The following is a 25,432-nucleotide window of genomic DNA, read 5'->3' as shown; positions in this document are numbered from 1 at the left end:
CACTGAAGGGCTGATTTTGGTCTTGCTCTATCGTTTTGCTGTAGAAATGGATAATGCTTCACCTCTAACATCATTAGTCATTTATTTGTGTTTTCACACTATAAGTTGGACTTCAATGATACTACATTTTAATAGACAGGTTTTTAGGGCATTAAAGCCTCACTTTTTGCTGAGATAAAAGAGGATACTGTAATTGTTTCCTCTTCATAAATTCCAGTTGTCTAAAACAAGGTTTAGACACACCACCCAGCCCCGTACTCTGTATTCACACATTTGCTTCTCCCCTTCCCTCTAATAAATCTACTGAACCTCTTTCAAACCAGATTAGACTCTCTTCATACCTAGCTACTGATATTAAATGTGCGAATAGGTAACAAACATTCAATACATGCTGGTCTTCAAATTATAAGCACATCCCTTTTAAGCCATTTTAACCATGTCTCAGACATACTTGCTGTTTACAAAGTTGCTGAAATATTTCATACAATGAAAGCACTGTTATTCTTTTTATCCAGAAAGTTAGTGCCAAACAAAAATGTCAGGGATGGAGGATTACTGTTCTTTGTCCCATGTATTTATATTCAGACTGGTTTTACTTCCAAGTAAAATAGAACCACTTTCTATTTACAGTAAGAAAATTTTAAAAAACTCAATATTTATAATCACAGCAATTTGAGAATTTTAAGAATTCTCACTCTTAGAATATATTAAAAACATACGGATAATCTAACTGTACTAAGTCTAAGAGAAGTGGCATCACCAAGAATAAAGCAGCATCTGAACAAGCTAGGTTTGCATCAATCAGCCCCAGAGATGATTCCACAGCTGCCACAGTAACAAGCAGAGGAGCCAGCCAAGAGACCAGAAAAGAAGCCAAAGAAGAGGTCAAGGCTTGGGAGCAAGAACTTGGCATCCGGGTCTTACAGCTGTCAGGGACACTCATGAGAGAAGTCACTGTTGTCTAGTTTTGGTAACAACAGCTGGGAAACAGGAAGAGGAAAAAAAACCCCAAATCTTTATCTACAACTATTAAGAGCCAAGTTAGTGCGGACAGGCAATACATGCCACCATTTGTTTCATCACAGCATTCTGACACCAAGCCACTACACCAAATGAGAAAAGTATTATCTGCACAGAAATACAGTTTTGTAGTGGCGTGGAACAGTAGACTTCCAAAAGGACAGTTTCTTCTGGAGAAGAAATATCAGTGAACAAGATGGAAATAAAAACTAGACAACTACATTTTTGTTTCAAAATACAAAATTTTGCCTTTTTTTTTTTTTTTTTAAAGGGAGATATTCTGTCAAACTTTCCTTTAAATGTCCTATTGTGCAATTACTACCAGCAAGAACTCTGGTATATAATCAACAGTTTTGTTGCCAAGTTGTATGTACTTTTTATAAAGAAAAAAACAAACAAAGAACCAAAAAAACCCAAATGCAAACCAAAGCGACATATCTAGACACTATTGAGAAAAGATGAAGCTGCACTGTCTACATTAGGGATTTCATATTTGCTAATGACAGACACAAAACCCAGAATGATAACTGCACGTTTTAAGACTCATTAAATAGAATTTGCAGGATCTCTAAACAAAAGAACAGAATCAGACCAACAACTACAGTTTTGCAAAAATTAATTTTAAGTGCTTATAAATGCAAAAACCCAAAGCTAGTAGCAGTTTTCGGGAAAGCTGTCTTCACAGATTCTGTGCTGACAAGCCAAGCAACTGCCAAAAATGTTTCAAAACAAGAGAGGCTCTTGGAAAGTGCCAAAAGAGATGTTACATTCTGCCATTATGAACAGGAAAGAGAGGACACTTGCACCAGGATTCTCATTGGTGCTGTGAATGAGGCATATTCCATACTAAACAGATTCCCAAGGAAATATCTTGCATGCTAGTGTGGACCATAAAAATGAAGAAATGCTCACCTGTGATGAAAAGCAAAAGAGAAGTAGAAACCAAGATAATGCAACTGATGTCAAAAAAATGCATGACTGTCAAAGAGGTGCTTTAAGCACAGGTCAAATAAACAGCAAAACTCTTAAAAACAGAATTGGATGGGATATTCTAATTTCTCTTTTCCAATCTTTTCTTACTCCTAATCAGGCTCTATGTCTAGTTGTACACTGAGACACAAACTCTTATTTCATTTTCTGAGTTTAGAAGAAATAACTAGTTCATAACATTCTTAACTTTGTAGTCTGATATTGATCTCCTCAATATCACACTTCCATATGTGGTGCTTTTTCTCTTTTTTCTTGGAGCGTATGAAGCATCAGAAAGCCGTCTCAAGGCAACCTTCTCAAGCACACTTTTCACTGTTACACAAATCGGCCCTCTAGTGGCAAAATAATCGTGAGACCTACCATATTCAGAGATTCTATGCACCTCCTCTCCAGCATAAAAATCTTACTCTCCTATCTCCTAACCAAGGTTGAGCCACTGATGGCGTATCTACAACCTCTTTTGGAAGCTGTTCATTGAAGATGACAAGCTTACTTTATCTTAAGCATAAGTGCATGGCTTGCTTATTAAATCCAGGGATAAAAACATAATAATCAACAAAGAATAAAACTGTCAACGAAGGTACAAAACTAATTTAGCATAAGGTCACAGAATTCTCCAGATTTTATTATTTTTTAAGTATACTAATACATAGATAATAAACTCCACCATGCACTAGCACTTAAATTCCTTGATTACCAGAATCATAAATGAATGCTTGTCTTCTTTCCATTCAAAGCTACTGCATTTCCCTTCCCTAAATATATTTATTCTCTACTTTTATATACTAGGCAGTGAACTGAAAACAGAAACGCCACCAACTCTGACCTATGTTTGTGGCATTATGATTGGCAAAATGTTGCCAATATTTTATCTGTAGCAACTCAGCTTCAAACACTGCCAGACTTAACACTGTCAAATTTTCCTAAATATTATGTTACCATTTCTTAACAGAAGACTAGCATGCTAGCTAGTTTTAAAATAAAATAGCCTAGATTTTAGATTAGCAAGTATGGGTAAAAACCTCCCATCCACATACTTGTCCTCCTCCTTTAATGCAGCAATCCAGCAAATCGTTATTACATTAACAACGGTCCAAAGGGACAGTAATTCTGAACTGGTACATATTTGCACATATTCAGCAGTTTAATAAAACAGAATTATCTGGTGTTTGGCAAGATCACAACTTTCACTATATTTTTAACGACTCAAGAGTTCACTGACAGCACCTTGGTGTATTTGCAATCTCACATGCTGTTATAATGGAGACTACGCTGGGAGAGGTCGCTAATCACCCTCCACAAAACACTGCTTACCTAAGAACACCAGACCTCCTTTCTGTTCTGAGTAGATGTGAGCATAGGAAACCGCAGCACACCATAGGGTCACAGAACAGACCCCTGTCTTTTCTTACCGGGACAAACCTGCAGTCTATCAGATAGATTCTAAAACAAAGACTTTGGAAACGCAAGCACCAACAAAATTCTATCAACACAAAGAACAATTAACTTTTTCGCCTACATAAACCTTTTTTTGTGTGATTTTTGCCTATCATGCACGTTTTAATACAGACACGTCCATGCCTTGATATAACACTAATTAGTTACAATTCAGAGAACAGTGGCAGACGATAAGACATTTTGTTATAATTTGTTTGATAGCTAGAAACCAATTTCTAAAAATCAATGTATATTTCTGAATTTCCTTGCAAAACCATTCACCAATGAAACCATAGTGCAGAAATGCATATAACCTCAAATTTGGGTTCAGAAGCAACAATAAAAGTAAATGTAACTACTCTGACAAGATTTACAGTAGTTGTGTTACTCTCAAAACACTCTAAATCAAGTAACGGAATAGGGAAGCACACAACTGACTGCAAAAGAAAAGCCCTCCAACAGTAATCATTGGCAACTGTCAAGCTGGAAGGACTATCCCATGGGGGCCTACAAAGACTTGTAGTGGATCAGACCCTAGTTCAGTAGTTTCATTAACAATTTCGGTGATAGAACAGGAAAATCAGCTTAAGAACTGCACATATGATATCAAGCAAGGAGAAATCCAAGTGCTCTGAAGAGCTGGATTAGAACTCAGTGATCCTGAAAAACTGAAGAAATAGTCCTAATGAACAAGATGAGATTCAGTGAATACAAACAGCTACACACTGAAAGAGGAATAGCACCAATTCAGAAAAAAAGAAATATTCAGTACAAGGTCATTGCAGAAAAGACAGAAAAACCTTCTGACATGCTAAAAAGAGCATCACATACAACATAGGATGCACGTGAACTTTTTTTATATACTCAGAAGCATAGTAAAACTTATGCACTTATATCTGGTTTCAGGTATCATCATTTAAAAAATAGAGACAATCCTGGTAAGAACAAAGTCAAATATTTTGAAATAATTGACCTGCGAGGAAGAGCTGAAAGATCTGAGTTCATGCAGTTTAGGAAACAGAAGTCGGGAACACCACAGCAGTTAGAAAGTCATCAGGAATGGAACAGTGACCAATTACTTTTCTGTACTACAAGTAGTATATCAGCTTAACCTGCACTTGGGAGATTTTTGTTAAAAGCTTTCTAACTACAAGAATAGAAAGTACATGAATAGGTTACTTGAGAACAATGAAAATCCTCATCCTAGGAACCTCACATCTTAGTTAAGGTTACATGATCCTTGTTCAGAGCAGGGAGAGGAAAGTTATATAAGCTAAACTTAAGGGCAGGGTCCACAAAACATTCTGAATCTTCACTCCCCAATCAGCCAGACTGGGTGAGCTGTTACCGGTGTAACAGTGCAGCTCCTCCACTTTCAAACAGCCATCCGTGTTTTCTCCTGATGAAAAATAGGATAGATGGGAACAGAGGAAGAACAACACACACTTGAGTCCCATTCTGACAAAGTCAAGCTTTGCCTGAGGTAGACACCACAACACTAAGTAGCCCTCTCAGGCTCTCCACAGTTTCGACTGATTTTCCAAATGTAGCTATAATTCTATAATATAAAGCACATTAGAAAGGTACATATGAGAAAGGGACAGTTTTTAGCTATAGATGGCAGTATGCACAAAGAATCTAACAGAAATTTATCTTTAAGTCTTGACTTTTTGCCAAAAAATGTTATAAAATGTATACACATGCATAAGAACACATTTGCACTAGCAGAAATGCATCAGTATTATTGTACCAAGGCAGTATCTCTAGACAACGCACCAACAGAAAATGACAAGACAGGAAGCTTCTTTTGTTTGAAATAGAGTCAGCAAAGTTCTAAGTCTTCTCCCAAACTTTAAAAAGAAGCCACAATACAGCTTTTTAGGTATTAGCCACAATTACTTTGTAGGATCCAAAGAAGCATCTGCCTCTTTTTATGGCTTCTAAGATTATGCTCTTATCACTTGCAGTATCTCTGCAGTTCAGATGTCTTCAGAGGGAAGCTGAGCAAACCAAGATGCAGCTGCAATTATTAATATAATTTGACATTGCAAAGGAAGCTGGATTCCCTCCCCCTTTTTGTTCAGTGTTTCTATTAGAAAGGCAGTTCTTGCATGTAGCTTCCCTAGCTAGAATTTGAAAAATGTGTCATACAGCTGTATGTACTCTTACACTTCAGCTTCAGAAGACATTTTACAATGTCCAGCTTTTAATCCATTGCTATACCAATTATTTTGTAATTAAACTGCGTAACTATAGATCTCAAAGTTTAATCTACATTGAGGGGGTGGGATGGAAGAGCAAGCTGCCACTACTGTTATTCCCTCCACCTTCAGAAACAGGGAGGGAGGGAAGGAGACATGAAAAACAGACTAAAAACTCAGTGGATTTAGAACCTCTTATTTTGAAGATTTATACCAGAATAAAATTATTACAATACTATAACAGAGCATCCACATGAGGAGGTGCACCCCTAACATGTCTTTTTCAGTAACTCTCTTTGTTAACATCTCGGGGTAGTTAAGGTCTTAGTGTAACCACCACAGCACCTGAGGTTGCTTGGAAAGCCTGAGCAACTTGAAAGATTCATAAAAACAGAAAAACAAAATGGTAGAAGGCTCTACCTATACTCAGCAAGTGCAGAACTTGCAATTCCAATCGCACTGATACAAAGACCATGCAGTTGTGAAAGAACTACAGTCTCCATACTACCTAGGAAATCAGCAGTTGTTTTGTGTTACATATGTCTTTCAAGATATGCACCAAAATAATCCAAGCTGGAAGTCCTGAAGAGGCAGATCGACTCATTCCTTCTGACATATCCAAAGTCAGTTTTATTTGGCCATGAAAGGACCATCCAAGTTTAGGGAAGACCAACTAATGAACCTATTAACCTAATGGTATCAGTGTCACTTTTCAACCTGCTGTCTCCACAGGAAGGAATATGGCCACATCCCATTCTCACTATAAGCTGTGCTTTTGATTCTTAAAGGACAGTTTGCAGTAAGAATTTAAAAGTAATTTTAGTCTCTAGTAACTATAGGGAGTGGAACAGAAACAGAAACACTTGCAGAAACGCTCTACAGTCTGGGTTGTGGACTCCTTATTCACATGTAAGGAGTTATCCCTCAAATCCTTCCTATGTACACATCTTATACTTTTAAAAAAGTGTAATACACTTTCCCCAGTATTATTTTGTTAAACTGGCATGAAAGCCACTGGAAAGATGTCACACTAATACTCATCATATTTCTCCTGCTTGCTCCCGCACTTCCTCTAATTAAACAGGAAATAAAGCAGAACTACCAAGTGCAACCAGTGTTAGAATAAACTAATACTTCAATTTTCTCCAACATGCTATTCTTCAAGATGCATTAATAATTTATGTTACAAGCTATTCCTAGTATAGACATCTTTTTTTAAAGTGAAGCCTTTTAGAAGCTAGAAGAACAAGAAAGTACGTGAATTCAATAACTTCATTTGCTAAGCTATAACAGTAAAAATTTAAACATTTCCTTTAATAAACTGTTTATTCCCATGTCACTGGATTTTAAACCAAGTTTCACTCAGAATTTGCAATGGTTATGAACTTCTGAAAAAACACACAGAGATGCAGATAAACTCAAGTATTGCAAATTCTATATTTCAAGTTTAATAAAAGATACCCTTATATTTGATATTGGTTTATCTGTAATCCCTATACCACGCACACACATACTTTTTGTCTTATGAAAAATCCTCTGACTAAAACTAACCTTGATCAAACATATTATGGTTTATGAATTCCCAGCAGCTTCAAACTGTATCTCCTTTGTATTATTCATTGTAGAGATTTAGCAGATTATAGGCATGCATTAGAATCTCCCATGACTTCAAAAGGACTGTTCAAGGTATTAGAATAGAAAGCAGCAGCATACCAGGCAGCTTGCACACTGCCACAGTTAATGAAAAATCCCTTTGAAAATTATACATCATTCCACTAATTTCTTCTGATCAGAAGAGTGAAATACTGGATTGACACTTCCTTCCAGTGCAAAAATGAAGTAATTAAGCCCACTTCTTTTGACATTTACTTTACAGTATGACTCATGACCATCTTCAGCTAGCATTTAATAAAAAGTTTTCACAGAGACTATTAGAAAAAAATTAATTCTATACTACAGCCTTTCAATATAATACTGCATTTTCTTGTACAATTTGAGTTCCAAAATCAGTTTTCAGTTAAGTGTGCCAGGTGGCTCTCGCACTTAAAAAATAAAATAAAGCAAGCAAACAAAAAACAAAGGGAAAATTTTTTAATAAACCTATATTTTAAAAAGCAAATGATGCTTTGGAACTTTTTCTGAAGAGGGTCAGGAGGGGAGAAACTATAGCAACAAATTTAGCTAATTTTTAAAGAAGAGAAGTTTCCAAAAAATGACTACTAATTACAATACTAAGCAGGTGTGTAACAAAGTCAACAACATAAATACAAAAGTCAATCCAGAAGGCTTAACGCTCCAAACCAGAGTGTTAGAAGTTATTGCAAAGAAAATTTAATAAAAGATAAGCAAATTTTTCTGCAATTTTATAACTGGATGTCCTGATTTCAGCTGGGATAGAGTTAACTGTCTTCCTAGTAGCTGGTACAGTGCTATGTTTTGAGTTCAGTATGCAAAGAATGTTGATAACACACTGATGTTTTCAGTTGTTGCTCAGTAGTGTTTAGACTATAGTCAAGGATGTTTCAGCTTCTCATGCCCAGCCAGGGCACAAGAAGTTGGCACAGGACACAGCCAGGGCACCTGACCCAAACTGGCCAACGGGGTATTCCATACCATGTGGCGTCCCATCTAGTTTAGGAACTGGGAAGTGGGGGCAGGGAATTGCCGCTCGAGGACTAGCTGGGTGTCTGTCAGCGGGTGGTAAGCAATTGCCCTGTGCATCATTTGTACATTCCAATCCTTTTATTACTAATCTTGTCATTTTATTAGTGTTATCATTACCATTATTAGTTTCTTCTTTTCTGTTCTATTAAACCGTTCTTATCTCAACCCACGAGTTGAGTGAATGGCTGCGTGGTGCTTAGTTGCTGGCTGGGGTTAAACCACAACACAGGAAAACACACAAGCAACAACATTACATCACTAAGACTCTGAAAACAGGTGTTTTAATCTAATCGACAATACAGAGGCTCCAATAAATCTATGACTGGCTTTCTCCTGCTATTTGGAGACACTTTTACTGACCTCCTGATCTCCACATCTTTTCCAACTGCAGCTGCAAACCCCACATTTTCTACCTTTGGATTCCCTTACCTGCTAAGAGCCACTGATTTTCATTCTCAATCATCTGAGGATACAAATGGCAAATCGGATTTATCCTCCAATGCTACACACAGTTTTAAAACCAACCCAACCAACCAAACCATACCACCTTAGACAAAGAAGTTATATAAAACTTCGGAGACAGAAAGAACATCACAGTCCCTGAAAACGAAGGCTTCTAGTCAGAACGATACAAAGAAATGCTGCTGCAAACTGCATCAAAGATGTATGGAAATATGGTATCTGAATCCTATAGCCCTACATTCTCTAGGAAATGCCATTATTCAGGCTTGTGCTGGCAGCTATGGATATCACATTTGCAGAAAATTATTTAAATAATTTAACTTAATAAACTAATATGTTATCTACAGAACAAAACAATTCAGTTCCATGAAATGCTAAGCCAACCTTGGAATGGTTGCGAAGCCAGGAGGCTTTGAACATTCATACTCTACCTTGTCATTAAACAATTACTAATCTTAATCAAGTGGAAGGTAAACAATGAATATTAATAGGTATTAACTTGGCTTTTGTCTGGCCATTCAACTTCCAACTGCCAGCAAGGAAGCTGTACATCCTGATCAGGTTTGAGTTGAAAATACCATAATTTATACATTAAAGGAAACTTCTTTGTGGGAAATATTAAGCTAAGTGGGTTTTAAAGAGATCTGAAAGTCTGATTCTTATAAAGTTCTTTAAAATGTCTTGTAATTATCCCCAAAGATCCATTCTCTATTCATCTTCGCTTTTGAAGTTCTGTCATTTTGGCAGTCTTGCACAATCCCAGAAGGAACAGAAAAAAATATTCTTACTCAGTCGTCTTCTGCTGTTTTTCCAGGTTGACACTTCTGAAGCACTTACTAGCATAGTTAAGGAATATGCTCTCTTCCAGGAAGAATTCCTAAGGTATCTCCCCCATCCATCCTTCCTAGTATACTCATGGTTTAAAAATACAGTAGTATCTACCAGATAATGTTAATTTCATGAGGAATGGCATAATCCCAGAAGACGCACCCATTTCTGCTTCTTACTGAAGGGACCCCAACATGAGCTAAAGCATTACTGTGATCTTTCTTGAAAGTTCAGGTCTTCCACCTAACTAGCACCTGATACCTTTGTAGCTCCCTGTTCCTACCACCACCTGGCTGATGGCAAGAAGAGAGTATTCCCTTTCTGCTATCATTGTTTCTACTGAGATACCTCCCAGCTTTTCTTTCCCACTGAGAGGGCTTCCTGTGCCACCAACTTCTTAACCTCCCACTATAATGTCACACCGACACTGGCAGTATCCAATTTAGAATTAAAAGTCCTTACACAGAAAAGACAACTGAAAAAACAGCAGAGAAAAGCTAGAAAAATCCAGGGTAGAACCAATACACATGATGAAGCTAACAGTATATTAGTGTTAGTTGCTTAACTATCTTTTTACTATAAAATAATTCAGGTCCTGTTGAAAAAGTGGATATGCCATTGTATGAAAGCATTGCACACTTTCATGTAAAGCTCTGGCCAGCTCATTTTCAGTAACGAGACAGGTCCTTAAAAAGGTTTACACTGCAAATTACCAGATCCTGGGAATACATTTTGAGGAAGCATGACTCCATAGTTGGCTATACTAATATACTCTTCCCTTGGCCTCTGCTGCAGAAAGAATTGTGGCCTAGATAGACCCATGATCTGACCCAGTTCAGCCACTCCTTTGTACATACTCCTAGTTCAACTGCATCAAAATAATCTGTTTTAAAAAAAAAAAAAGTAAAGCTGTATTTCATACACCAAGTCTGACCTTTACAACCAAGACATGTACTTATTTAAAGATGAAAATCACATTCTGAATTGTGTCATCCTAAAGCAAGAAAAGACAATTACAAAATACAATGCTTCAGTTGGGGTAGACACAGTAGTAAAACGCATCAACATATTTCAGTTATCAGGGTTTAAAAACCTGATGCAATACAGTGGTTTCTTGCTGTTCTACATATTACTACACATACCCCCATATTTAACACATTTCAGTGGTTTTTTGTGGTTTGAACAGAACAATTCATTCATCTGTGTGATTATTTTTCAACTTCCAACATAGCAATTTGAGAATCTGAAAAAGGAAGTGTTTAAGAACAGAAAATAAGGACGAACAAATTAAAATGACTCACAAATAGGAAAATCCACAAATACTGTTTTAAATTCTGAGACTTTCAAAAAGCCATTGGACTGTAAGAATAGATAGATGTTAATATTCATTTTAATTTCTATACTAGCAAAAAGTCTCAGAATACAACCAGCAACTACAAACTTACTTAGCTCTGAATATTTTAATGTTTGCTTTCATTCTGATAAGCTTCTGCCATTAATCTTTAAGATTCAAAGTGACCAAAAATCTACACTAGATCAGAATGAATATCTCAAAAGAACCAGTAGATGGCAATAAAAAGATCTGTGATAAATTTTTATTTTAGAAATAAGCATAATCCATATTAATGTACAACCAGCAAAACTCTTGTATTTTTTAACCTTTTTGATATGGTCCCAGGAGTCTGGTTCAGCGGCAATCATTTATAAAATTTTATGCAGAGAAATCCATAAATCCTTCTCCCATCTGAAAGGTTAAAATTTTCACTAAGGTGAGAAAAAAATCCCTGAGAGCAATCTGTTCCCCTGTTACTCAGAAGAATAACTGATCTAAAATATTTCATAACTTCATATTCAAACTAAACCTACAGTTTCAAGAACCTTTTGCAAAGTACAATCTATAAAATGCACAGAAATTTGAGTTCATTTTTATTCTTAAAATGTTGTCAAACAGTAAACTAAAGAATCAGTAAACTTTGTTAAGTCTTTATACTCCAGTAACCTTTAGAAACTTCCACTAGGTGTTATACCAACACTATTCAGCATCTTCTGGTAATTTTTGCCAGGGTTTCAGCTTTAAATTAAAATATCAAACTATTTTTATGGCTCACAACTGCAAATCTAGAAATAAACCAAACTGCAGTGGCTTACCTGTCCAGGCTAGAATATAAAAATCAAATTACTATTTTGTATATCAAAAATTAAAATATACACATCAGATTTTTAAAAGAGGACTTTTATATATGATTGCGTATATGTTTGCAGCTGAGGTAGAGGTATTATTGAACAAAACCAGTATGTTAACTGAAATCACCAGTGGCTTGGATTAATCTTTTTTAACATTCAGAATTAGTAATGCTGCAGAATTATTTTATGTATATATACATCAGTGAACCAAATAATTACACAATTTACATGAAGTGCATTTTTCCATTTATCTTTCTGTATTTTTCTATTTTTGGCACAAGTGCAAGCATAGATAGGTCTTGGCTAGGTTATCTGTTTCACTAAAATATAACACCTGATGAATAAGCTTGCTAAATATTTTCTCAAAAAGGAACTGTCAGTAAGGCTTGTACCTTACCATGAAACATTACAGAAAAAGCCTTATGTGTAACTTCCTCATTAATATTTATTCATTATACCTAAATAATCATTTTTTTCCTATACACTTAACTATTAGACAGAAAATTAAACAAAAAATCAAATATTTACCAGTAATTACTCCTCATTACATTTATACCTGAAAACTGACAAACTACTTGGGTTATAAATGAAACACCCTCATGTGGTATATATGCATGCATATAAGTATGCATCTTAGTATGGAAGAAACACACTGACACAGAAAAGAATTAGTGCATGGGAAGACAGATACCTGGAGACTGTCGCCAAAAAAATTTCAGGAGTAAGAGAGTTAAGAGTTGTACAACTGCTTCCAGAAATTATCTTCTCTGATTAAAGAGCAAATAGATTGAGGACAAAGAAAGAATACACACTGCAACTAGCAGAAAGATACAAAGGGACAAGCCCACATGGAAAGCACTTCTTATTTCTTTAAAAGTGGCACTGGCAACTTGGAGAACATACATTGAAAATCTGGAGGGGGCCTGCTGGAGGGCCGCCAAGACCACAGGGCTGAAGAACCTGACATATGAAGAAAGGCTGAAGGAACTCAGTTTGCTCCACTTAGAAAAGAAAAGGCTCGGGAGGGTGGGGAGGATCTAACCATGGTCTTCCAATGCCTAACGGGTAATTCTAGAGAAGACAGAGGTGCCCTTTTCACAAGGATGCACAGTGAAAGGACAAGATGCCATGAGCCACAAGTTGCTTCAGGGAAATTTTTTCTTGCCGTAAGAAAAAAAACCACAAAAACAAACCCACAATTCTTTGCCATGAGAACAATTAAACAATGCAATAGTTTGCCCAGAGAAGCGGTGGACTTTCTCTCACTGGAAGTATTCAAGCCTTAGCTTAGCTTGACAAGAACATGGACAACCTAATCTAGGGTTCTGCTTTCAGCAGAAGGCTGGACCAAGTAATCTCCAGAGGTCCCTTCCAACCTAGACTGCTCTCCAATTCTGTATATGAAACTCTGCGGCTACCATATTTTAAATTAGTACCTGTCACAAACACAGAAATAATTTAGAAAAAAATTGCTTTATACACAGCTGTTTTGCTTCAACTTTGCACTGTTACAACTCCATTAGTGTCAATGGATTTATATATGCATGTATGCTGATGCAGCCTCTTTTTCTGCATTTTTTCCAGTTTCTCTACTGTAAAGATGGCCAATGTGTAAGTGTACTTTGCATATCTGCTAAATCCCAAATTTCTCAATTCTACACGAATAAAGCTGTTTGCTCCACACATACAGAACACTATACCGAACAGAAGCACGCCTCACTTCAACCCTGCCAGAATGGAGTCACGTATGTTATTGCTAAGAAAAGAGGCAACTAGAGCTGTTTCTTAAAAAATAAAACTACAAAATGCCAGCTTTATCAGGAAAAAACACATAACACTGAAATCTCTTGCAAAGCATTTAAGGATTTTTTTTTAAAAGGAAATAAAGGGAAAAGACATTCATTTTGACATAACAAGCCACCTAACATTGCTTTTGGTCAGGAATTGGATTCAAAAGACCTTCAGCTGCACTCAGGATGCAATGCTTACTAATTTTGAAGTTTATCTAGAAAGCAAAGTATGATGATGCCTAGAACCAGATGATAAGTATACCTTCTCATCTACTAGAATCCAAACTGCTCAACTCTGGTAGTGTTTCCCAGTAATGTTGGGACCATTACATTAAGAGTGCTCAGCAGAAGCTCAAAGAACTTCTACTGTATACCAGGAGACATCTGATGAAGAAATACACTTAATAAAATGGAACACTAGAGAAAAGCAGATGTACCAGGCAACTCTCAACCACTTTGATTTTGGATCAGCTAACACTTCTAAACATAATACCACTAACTATTCAGCTTTATTAACAAGCTATGATTCCTGTTTTCCAGCCTTTGATAAGTGGACTGTCAGCTTGTCCTCACCCAGAAAAAACAAAGCTTAAGAAAGGGTTACTTCCCTTATTCCACTCCATACCTCTTACAGAGCTTTTAAACATATATATATATATATATTTTATGAAGCTCATGAAGATCTATTTCAAATCATTGAGGACTCCATGAAATCAAATCCACATGGCCCAGCTGTTTATTAAGCCATGTTTACTACAAATATGCTAGTGTTGTCCTTACACTAAGGTCCTCATATTCATCTATACAGAGCTTATAACTACATTCTTCCCCAAATTATATTTGTAGACTGTAAGGTCAGGTTTTATATTACAGCTGTCAAGTGGGCCCTCCATTATTAATTTAGTATTACCAAGCTAATCCCCAAATGCCTCAATGCGACATAAGACATCCAGGCTACGCGCACCTCTGCATAAAAGCTTTCCATTAGTTTACTTATTTGAGTGCTGGATACACAATGAGTTACTTATGGAGATTAGGATACATTCATGTTAAGTTATATTTTACAGCTATTGCTTCATAAAACCCCTACCGATGTACTGTTAAAAAAAACAACTCATCACTACTAAGAGTTGTACATGCAACTGATTTCCTGGACTCAACTTTCAGAGTAGTCCTGACACTGATTTGATTAGCATTCTTTGAATTTATGAGAGTCCACATGAACAAAATTTTTCAACAATTTTCAAAGAAAAGTTAAGAAAGCACTGCAGAATTAAGGTTACACCTTGTTTTAACCCACTCCCACAACTATTCACCAAACTTCTTCAGAGTAATATCCTTTCTTTTTCAAATCAGTGTAAGAAGTCAGAGGTGACTGAACGGTTTCACACAAGCACAGATGCTTGTTTGGAATGTCCTACTTTGCAGCTGTAGTTCATACCAAAAGTATGTGTCTATGGTAAAGCCTGAATAACTAAACACACTATTTTTAAATTATGTTAATAAGGGCTTACTGTTTCCTGCTTTAAGGACATCCACCTACTTCTTTCTGTTTGAAAACTACACTTGCTGCACTCGGTTAGCATCCATCCATAAGTAAAGGAAGGGAGTTTCATGATTCTGCTCCTGGTTCAAAGCGTGTTGCTATGGAAGCAGATGTTGGATTGATGAAAATAGGTCAACTGTTCAAACAAATTTGCTGTTTTAATACTTCAAAAATTATTAAATATTATTTTAATATTTACCATTATTCTGAAATGCTTAATATTTTATTCTATTTAATTAGCATTTACTTTGCTGATACAATATATATTCCCACCAAAAGTGTAGACAGCAGTAGAGTTAGTGTTGTTAATGAAAAAAATTATTTTGCATAAATCTGTAGGGGCTGGGTACCGAACGCTTATAAGAACACCACACAGTGCTTCATTACTTCTGTACTGAGTGATGTCAACTGTTGCCGTATAAACACGTTTCCATTTGAAGAGTATTAGTATTACTGTTATTAAAAAGCACTAACTTTTTTTTTTTTAATAAAAGAAAAAAAAGGACATTGCTAATACCTATGCTTTGGTAAGAACAGTGCTTCTTCTATTTAGCTTTGCATCAAACAGATATCTAAATATTCAACTGGAGTCTCAATTACTTAAACCTGATAAAAATATTTAATGACAGCTAAGATTTAAGTAGGTTACATCAATTGAACACGTGAAAGCATACATAGCCTACTAAAAAGAAATTTCTTATGTTCCTTAACATTTTCACACTGCCTGCCAAGCTGCTCAAAATAGCATAAACACACCATAAAATTCTCATCTTCATCTGCACCAAACACCAGAAAGTAAAATAACTTACCTGTATCATGTGTTTCTGAATCTCTACTAGGTGATCTAAAATGCTTTTCTATCAACACCCTGACACATCCAACAGAATTTTTTCCTACCTTGACACTGATGTATTTTAGATGCACCAGGTTTGTCCTAGAGGTTTAATGTGATACGGTCTGATCCTGAATTTTTCCTTACAACTGAAATGCACAGTTTAATCATTAATAAATATAGTAAAGGTGCATGGCAATATTGCCAATACAGGAGATTTGTGCTCCTCTCAGTTTACGGATCTTCCTGTTAGATGAAGTAATACTTACAGCATAAAGACAGTGGTGCAGAAGTCCCACAAATTTAATGCAGCACAAACCTACAGCATTATTGTGTGTTTTCCACACACAGTTACTTCCGTCCTGCTCCCTTTCACCAGTGAACTGGGTCAGACAGCTTCCCCCAAATCAATTCCCTCATCTGATTCATCACGCACCAGATAAAAGAAAGTGTCAGTGTAACAAATAAGATAGGAATAAATACCCAGGAAGCAAAGGCAAAAAAAGCCCCATCTCTAAGTTTATATAAATTCATACTGTTTACATTTAGTCATACTGTTTTCATAATATGATCTCTCTGGATATGTTGTCCAGTAATGAACTACAGCATTACATTTAAATTGCCAAATTAGTTTCATATTAAAATACCTCACTGAGGTTAATACAAATGTTCACACACACATAATAGAATGCATCAGGCTGTCTGCAGATGTGAACTTCAGTAAACCAGTTGACACAATTCATGATTAGAGTTAACTCTGCAAACCTTGAGGCTTGGAAAATAAAACTCAAAGCAAGCTTGTAATTCATTGCATAATGCTTAACATCTGTAAAAAAAAACAACAAAGAAGTATGTGCTCCTGCTGTACCTCTGTAAGGCAATGCAGTTTAACAACTACACATAGACAACCCAGACTTTTTGCCACAAGAAAAGTAATCCAGTTCCTAAAAACTAAAATTGCATAATGATGAAAGTCAAGGCAATGTAATACAAGAAAGCTCCAAAAGAAAGATATATAAGGACAAATTCCTACAATCTCAATTACATACAATGCCCATCGACATCCCTCCTTGTATGAAAAGGAATGACACTCAAGTGTTTACTACACAGAATTAGAAAAATATGAAACCCAAATGCTGTTAAAATCACTAGTATTTACAGTCATCATACATAATTGTTTCAGATAAGCCTTATAGGAAACATCCATAAAGATTATGTAGGAGGCCTTTATAAGATATGCTGGAGCCACAAACCAAGTAGAGAAATAACCAGTTCACAAAAGTGTGGTTATTTTGCTTCTTTAAATAGCACTATTAAATTCTTGAAATACATGAAGCAACAAATACATGGTATCTTGGGAATGTATGTAAAAGTATGGCAACAACATTCACAGTACATGAAAAAAACAGAAAAGAAAGAAATCATAAAGCAAGACTTTGAAACACTACTTTGATTGAGAAATTGACATTTCCTTTTAATATTGGCAGGTGGAGGGGGGAGTCTACTTCCTGGTATAACTTCCACTGTTCATGTTATTTGCTACTAAAACACACACAATGTTTTGAAGGCAGACTTACCTCAACCAATGCCACAGTCAGAATAAGGTCCATTTTTGAATCTGGGAAAAGGGCATTCACTTGTGGAGACATTCCAATCAGTATGCAATTAGTAACAACTGATATTACACTCATAGTTTCAAAAGCCAACTGAAATAAAACACAAATATATAGTTACAACCATTACCTCTAATTTACTAGTCCCTGAATTGCTCTGGACAATACCTCTCTCCGTTAAATCCTCAGAAGACCCATTATTTTAACTTTTTATTTTCCTTCGTCTTTTGAATTCTGTGGCATAAGACTTGTTTGGCAAGCAGTCTAGACTTCATCAGCTTTAAGAACAGGCAATGACAAGACCACAACAAGGTTTGCAACACCACAAAGACCACCTGGCAACCCTGAATTTTTCTCAAATTTGATTTCTCTATGTGCCTGTATGTGTGTTTGCTGTGAAGAAGTTAAAGAGTATTCTTCCACAATTCCATAGTACTGTAAAGACCTTGAGAAGTTATTTAGAGATCACTAACATTCTAGATGTAAGTAATGTCAGATCACCTCCTGAAAAACTCTGAATAATCCTACAGGAAAAAAGTGGACAGGAAAGCAGCCTTATCCCTGCTATCTTCAAGACTCATAACCTCAACACATAAAAGAGTATGCACTCATCTACAGTCATACTCCTGAACATAAATCTCTTTCAGGATAAAGGAAAAAATGCAAAATTCCTAGAGGAACTAATAGTCCAAACATTCTGGGTTTGGAGGGTTTTGTCTGAATGTTAAGTAACAGGAAAATGTAAGGATGGTTCAGAATGCCTTTTTTAAATCACTACCAGTTATACAAGCTGAAATTTGTTGAAAGAAAGATTTACATTTAAACGCATGCAATTGTAGAAGTCTAAGAAGCTTTTGCCTACAGAGCTCCCACAAAATGTCTGAAAATATTACTACAGTGTGACAATTACTTTTGCAATATAATGTTTACTTATCCCAAAGTCCTCTCTGGAATGAGAAAGACTGATGTTGAATTATAACAACTGTCACAACGAATTAGCAGAAGTAATCTTCTTGACAACAATCTGGTGACTCAGCTCACCTGATAAAGTAACTCCAGTATTCCTTTAACAGACATCTTTCAGCCAATATTCTAACTTCCCACATGAAACAGATAACTACATTTTTGAGTCACTATTTTTAATTCACAAAGCAAATGCATTTCTACTATTAGTTAAAAACATACACTATAAAAACAAACATGACTGTACCATTAGTGTTATAGTTTTCCAACCTACTCCCTAGATTGAAACAAACTATTCTAGCAAAAGCAAATGCTATTAATATACCTGCAGTTATGCTTGGGACTCATGACCACAGATTCATTTACCTGGTGGTCACACCACTGGTCAATGCAGCTGTGCCATCAAGATGTTGGCAGCATAGATTAGGACCAAGAAAATGAATTAAATGTTAAAACTTAATCAGATTATAATTTACACATTTTTAATGATCTAATAGTAAGACTTCTCCTATAAGTTCCTTTCATTAATACCTACGTACATGTCTAATGAACACTGCCCAGAATACTTGGTTTGCATGTTTTTACAGGATGTTTCATTTGAGGTTTCCTGATTTCATTTCTCATCTCCCATTTGTTTCATTTGGTACCAACATTTACAATCCCTCCAAATTAAACAATCCACTATCTTATTGTGCCCTTTGCCTCCATTAAATATCATTAGAAATGTTAAATAAAACTAGAATATGGGTCATCCCACAGAAATTTTCTCTAACCTACCTCACATTCCTTATCAGGCTACTGCTGTTACAGATGCTACTTAACAGCCTTCCTTCTTTTCAGAAAACACTCTGGTTTTGGAAGGGTTTTACAGGGCTTATTTTTGGTCAGAATCGGTTCACTGATGCAGCATACTCAGCACACTCCGAACTAGCTGATGCTAGCATGGTTGCATTGGCAAACAACTGAGGACACAAAATCTTTAACCCAGTACAACTAGCATGAAATTGTTTAGACAGACCGCAATGTTCAGGCTGTGCAGACAGGTCCAGCTCCTGCTCACAGATCCAGGTTATTTTAAAATTAGTCAGCTTGAGTACCAGTAATCTGTTCTGGAAGGTGGCAAAGATGAGCTACATGAACACGTGGACCACACTTAAATGAGACTCAAACAGCACGTCACAATAACAGCATAAGATTGTGAGGCTATAATACCACAGCAATGTATATAAATTATAGAGGCTGTTAATATGTTTTGGAGGGCTTTAAGGACTTTGTTTAGCTGCTTAAATGCAGACCTTCACGATAAAGCAAAACTCCCAGCTTGCTTAAGGCTTTTGCTTAAGGTTGGCCTATTCTCCGATTGGAGGAATAAGAAGATTCGGAAAGCCTCAGACATAGTAACTACTAGCCTAAAAAACAGGAAAGAGAAAGAACCTGCCTAGAGGAAAGAAAAAGGACCCAATGAGAGAAGACAACCCCAGACCCGAATATTACTACTGGATCAGACTATGGTGTGAGGGGCAGCAACTTAGATTGTAAGGGCGTAATTGCCCAGGCATTTTAGTGTTTGGGGCCTCTCTACAGAGGCACCCAGCTTGAGCTGTCTAAATCTGTGCACCATAGAATAAATTACACTTTTTATTTTGAAGGCCTTGATTAGATTCTGCTTTGGGAAACCTAGGGTTGAGCCTGAGGGAAGAAGCAGCACCCAAGGGTGAACGTGTGTGTGTGAGGGATCAAAAGGGGCACCCGTTGGCTCACTGGAGTTGCCCACTGCAAAGGGACTCTGGTCCTAGCAGGTAAAGTCTCATTTAGTGTGTGTGCAACTCCTTGATTGGTGTGTGAATGCTGGGGCAGCAGCTTCTCCCTTAACAAATCACAAGGGGATACAGCCAAGCATGTCCTGGGAATCCAAGTACTTACCTATCACTCTTCAATTTTTTTTAAACCCTTGCTGAGCTCCACGCTTCTGAGATTGCATCAGATACTACCATTTCTAAAATACACTGGCTGTACAGAGTACCGGGCAGTATCTGGCAGCTTTGCTTTGTTGCAGTTGGAAAAGGACTACAATACATACATATAAAAGAACTATAGGAAGGATTTGTTTTCTTTTTAAAGGCAACTGAAAGATGCAGTCAAAAACTCCACAAGAAAATCACTTGGATATACAGTTGGATAGACACTATCCTAAGGCATTGAAGAGAAAAAAGTACCTACTAAACTTCAAAGTGCCCGGTGGGTCAAACACACAGCTTGCTTAAATTTGTTGAAAGCTCTTTTAAAACAAACAAATAGAGACACAAAAATTACCTGCCAAACTCCAATATTTGCTGTGGGTTCTGCAAATGGACGCTTGTAAACTCTACACATCTTTAAGGCATCAGAATATATCTCTGTGATGTTGTTCAACACTGCAAAGACAGCTGCCAATGGATAAACACATGAGAAAAGACTCACATAGCCAAACTGTAAGAACAACTCCAGGTAATCATCAAAAGTACCCTGAAAGAGCAAAAATAAGAACAACTTCAACGCACACAAAAAAATATATATGAAGAAACACAGAATTAACAATACAGTTGTAACTAAGCTTCCTCATCCCATATCAGTTGCTTGGGAATGACTGGTGATAGAAAACAACAACAACAACAAAACCATAGCTAGTTAATTTGGAATTATTCAATTACTCAAAACTTCTTAATAACAGGAGGCCAAGGTTTTTCCTTTTGCCTAATGCATTTTCTGCAAGTCACACTTCTTATCCTTATTACATGAAGTAATTGTATAAACACATTCATCCCATTTAAGTTCCTGACTATCTCAGTGAAACAACTGCAGAAGGAACAGTGGGGGACAAGAAAACAGCACCATGCATTTTAACTGGCAGAACATTCTCCTAAGAGCATTGTGACAAGAAAAATCCTCATATTTCAGACTGTCCATGAAAGACCTAACCAGAAAGGTAGGTTGGTAAATAGGCAACTCTTTCCTGGTATTTCTGCTAGTTTATTTCATAACAGGTAAGGCAGAATTAGTGGCCCACTTGAAGGCTGAAATCACAAAATGCAGCACTGACACTTGAAAGGAACAATTAACGCAAACAAAAAGCCCTGTTTTGGCAAATCCACAACGAATCTATCGCCTGATCTTCAAATGAAGAACGTGGATACTTAAATGCTGATTAACTATTCACATGTAGGTTATCATATATATTTGCATATTAGTTTTGTAGTATTAGTAAGTCTTCTATGATTGAAGCAATAATTTATGAAATTAAACACCACCACCAACCATTTTTAAAGAAAAACTGTTCACTAGAAGTATGGTGAAATACCACCACCAAGTTAAACTCTGATCTAGCTATCTTGTATTCGCCAGACCCACATATTGCCCCTCTCTCAAAAATTAAATAATAAAGACTTGACAGTAACTGAGATTATCACAGGAACCACATAAAATTGGTTTTGGCTCCATGCATCGGACACGTGGTTCTCTAATCTTTTTTACTGATTGTAACTGTTAAACTGACTGCCCTCTCCAGCTCCTAGTGCTTTTCTTTCTAGCCAACAGAGAGAGACAGTGGAAGTCTGCAAGCTCAAAAATCAACCTGGGGTGGTCATTAGCTGCATTTTTCACTTAAGCTCATTATAAAGTTGTGCAGTATAGCTGGGTGCGACAAACTGATCTCCAGGCCAGATCATGAGGAGCTACTCAACTTTTAAAACCACTGAGGTTTTTCCATAGAAACATTTTGTATGAACTCTGAATTTCAGTAAAGTCTTTGTTGGGGACATTCATGCAGGATCACTCACTGGACTGGCAGTCACATATTTGTCCCTGCTATCACTTTCTCAGACAACTGTTGCAGGCAGGGAGCAATGTTTCCCTTTATGCTCTCGCTTCCAGTAACTGCATAGTATTCCCATCGCTTCCTCACACCTTCCTTCTCATTTCCTTGCCCAGTACCTATTGACTTTTAGAATAGCAGAGTATGGAAAGAAAAGGAGTATTTATTTTTCTCCTACTCAATTTGTGACACTTTGTGCAGGAAAACAGGAGTCTGATACAATGTTAAAGAAATTTCAAAGTGTGCCATTGTCACCCACAAGAGCAGCACATGAACTATGGCATCAAAGAAACAGAATCAACAAAGAAATTCAGGGAGAAAATGAACTAAAAGAGACAAGCAGAAATTTAAAAGAAAAAAAACAAACCAATTATTGCAGGATGTTTTTTCATCTTAAACCGGTTTAAGGGCTGGAGATTTGAAAAGTGAGAGAGAAAAAAGACAAACAAAAAAGATAATTAAATGTTAAAGAGTAAGTGAAGGAAGGAAAACAAAAGAGTCTCAAATGCAGAATTCTGTCAAGACTCCTGCTAAACTCCTCAGTTACTAAACATAGTCAAATGCTTCCCCCTTGTGACAGATTTAATTTTAGAAATACTCTTCCCTGCTGACAGCTTACTGCTTGCGAACAAATCAGTGGTCTAATATCACTTATTAACCAATACAGTACATTTAAAATCTTCAGAGTGAAAATAAAATTAAGGCCTTGAGTAGACAGTACCTGGAACTGAAACTGAGGCTAGCAGTGGACACCTCCCAAGGCAAAGTCCTAACTCTGTAATTAACCTGTTGGGTCCCCATGGAAAATTATTCAGGGCAGAACAGTAGAATAGGTGCAGATACATTTGATCCAGCTCTGCACAAGAAGCACTGGGCAATGTGACTCAAAGACACCACAATGGCTTTTTATGTGCCAGCTGAGAATCAGAAGTCAGCTCAGGTCTAAAAGGTAGAGCTTATTTGGTCAGGTATATCAATGCCTGATGATATACAGCTTTTGGAACTGTGCTGGCCTATTTGCAGGCACAGTGCTGGACTGTGCTGATATACCAGTTCAAACACTAACTTGGGGATTTCTGTGTTCTCCACTGTACATAGACATGCTCGCTAAATCTATCTCCCTCCATATAAAACGTGAGAAATACCAACCTTCCCAGAGGAACACAAGTATTAACATTTGTACAGTTTCTCAACTGCAAAGGCAGCATTTCTTTTTCCTCTTCCCATTTCATGGCACTTTATGCAGGAAGAGAGGAATCCGATACATTATTAGTATCAAATCTCAAACTGCTATCCTCTACCTTTTACATAAGAGGTACACTGTCTACATATAATTCTTATTCTGTAAAAGTATAAATCATACACTATTAAAACTCTTGTGACTATGCTTGCAGCATCTGATCAAGTTGTCAGCCAGTCTGTAAGGCCTTAACATACACACTGATGTCTGCTTTGTCAATTCATTTGGAGCTGCAAGTAATGAATTGCATGAAGTCTGTTAAATACAATTAGAAATTATACTGGGTAGGAGGTGGTCAGGAATGGAACTAGGAAGACAGCAAATGCCAAAGCTGTAGTTTCAAGAAGCAAGAGCTTCCAACAGTAGTATTGGTTTGAAGAGTTGGTCTCTTCTGCCCTCTCAATTTCTGGCCCCACCCAGACATGAGCACACTCTCTCAGGCTATAGTTTGACAGTTTAAACTAGCATCACTGCAAAAACAAACTAAAACAGAAACAGCCTCCACCTTCCCTATGCGAGGCTCCTCATCCTGACAGCCTTCAGGTTACCCTTGGAGATTAAGGGCATATCACAAGTACTTCTTCCAGTCATACAGGGTTAGGTAGCTCCAGATTCCGCTGTTCATTCCTACCCCTTTGTTCTGGTGTAACTGGGATCCTGCACTGTACCAGTTTCTTGACCCAGTGCACCATATAGCTGTATAAACACTACCAACATAACTGACGAAGCCAGAAATAAGCTGCCAGGCCAGAGAGCCAGAAATATTTTCGGTTGCACTGGCTCATATCTCTGTCAACTGCAGCCCAAAAAACTTTTTAACTCTTTTACAGTAGTAAAACGTACAAAATAGGTGCCCATTTCTTTCTCCAAGTTGACTTGTTCGACTAACGACAGGTCCGTATCTGTTTTCAGAGAACATATGTGTTTCTTCATCCTCTTCTTATGTCTTTTTTGGAGCCAGTAAGGAAGCAAGGATTCTGCAAACTGATTAAGGATCTGCGAAGTTATCAGCAAAGTGGCCAAGCTCTTAAGTTTAAAAAAAAAAAAAAAAAAAAAAAATTAATAGAACTGTGGTAAACCTAAGATCATTTCCAATTTTGTGCATTCTAGTAACACTGTAAGTTGTTATACTATGACAAAAGAACGCCAGCCTAACAAAACTAGCAATAGCGTATGAAAAGTATAGGTGCTCTAGTTCCCATTCTTTGCTATGTGCTGAAAAGGACAAAAGAGGAGTCAGATGTCCAAATATGTTGTGAATCTGGATGTATCTTGGAGACAATACACAAAGTCCAGTGAAGGGTAAAGATACAAACTTAACATATGCCAACACCAACCACAGAGCTAAACAATGAACTTTTTTCTGGTTTTTTTCTTCTTACTTTTACCTTAAAGTATACAAAATGTCACAAATGTCCTAAATGGTATAGGTATGTCAAGTGTTTCACTAGAGATCTCTCTAGAACAGAGACCTTGAGCTGAAGTTCTTGATATTTTGTTCGTTATATTTAAAGCAAAAATATTTTCCTTATACCCAATTTTCATGCATTTGAGTGCAAAAGATGTTAACAACAGAAAGCTGATTTAAAATACCAACTACAAATTATTTTTGCTTTCATTTATTCTCAGCTCCTCATTGTAGTCATAAACTTAATCATGCTCCTATCCTCAAGAGCCTCTCAAGAATACTACAGAGAAAACCATTTTCTTACAAAAAGGGAAAGGAGGAAAAGAATTTTCCAGTCTCATCTCTGGGAGGCAATAATCAATTTATTTGAAAACAGTTCCTCATTTATACGGAGGGAAAGAATT

The 25,432-nt window shown here is 36.8% G+C and overlaps 2 protein-coding genes across 6 annotated transcripts in view; one reads left to right on the top strand and one right to left on the bottom strand.

The window, feature by feature from the left end:
• Positions 1 to 25,432, top strand: part of ZNRF2 (zinc and ring finger 2) — a 568,219-nt gene that overhangs the window by 477,803 nt on the left and 64,984 nt on the right. The window lies entirely within an intron of this gene.
• ANO10 (anoctamin 10) overlaps positions 1 to 25,432 on the bottom strand; it is a 132,696-nt gene that overhangs the window by 90,992 nt on the left and 16,272 nt on the right. For all 4 annotated transcript variants that reach the window (XM_049817298.1, XM_049817300.1, XM_049817299.1 and 1 more), the window contains exons 9-11: positions 24,464 to 24,646; positions 20,844 to 21,035; positions 17,532 to 17,660 (exon numbers count right to left, since the gene is read on the bottom strand). In XM_049817298.1, coding sequence (XP_049673255.1) covers positions 17,532 to 17,660; positions 20,844 to 21,035; positions 24,464 to 24,646 — 504 coding nt within the window. The remainder of the gene's footprint in view (positions 1 to 17,531; positions 17,661 to 20,843; positions 21,036 to 24,463; positions 24,647 to 25,432) is intronic.

Source organism: Accipiter gentilis, chromosome 14 (assembly GCF_929443795.1).
Source record: "Accipiter gentilis chromosome 14, bAccGen1.1, whole genome shotgun sequence".
NCBI lineage: Eukaryota > Metazoa > Chordata > Aves > Accipitriformes > Accipitridae > Astur > Astur gentilis.
This window is presented reverse-complemented; position numbering and strand designations above follow the sequence as displayed.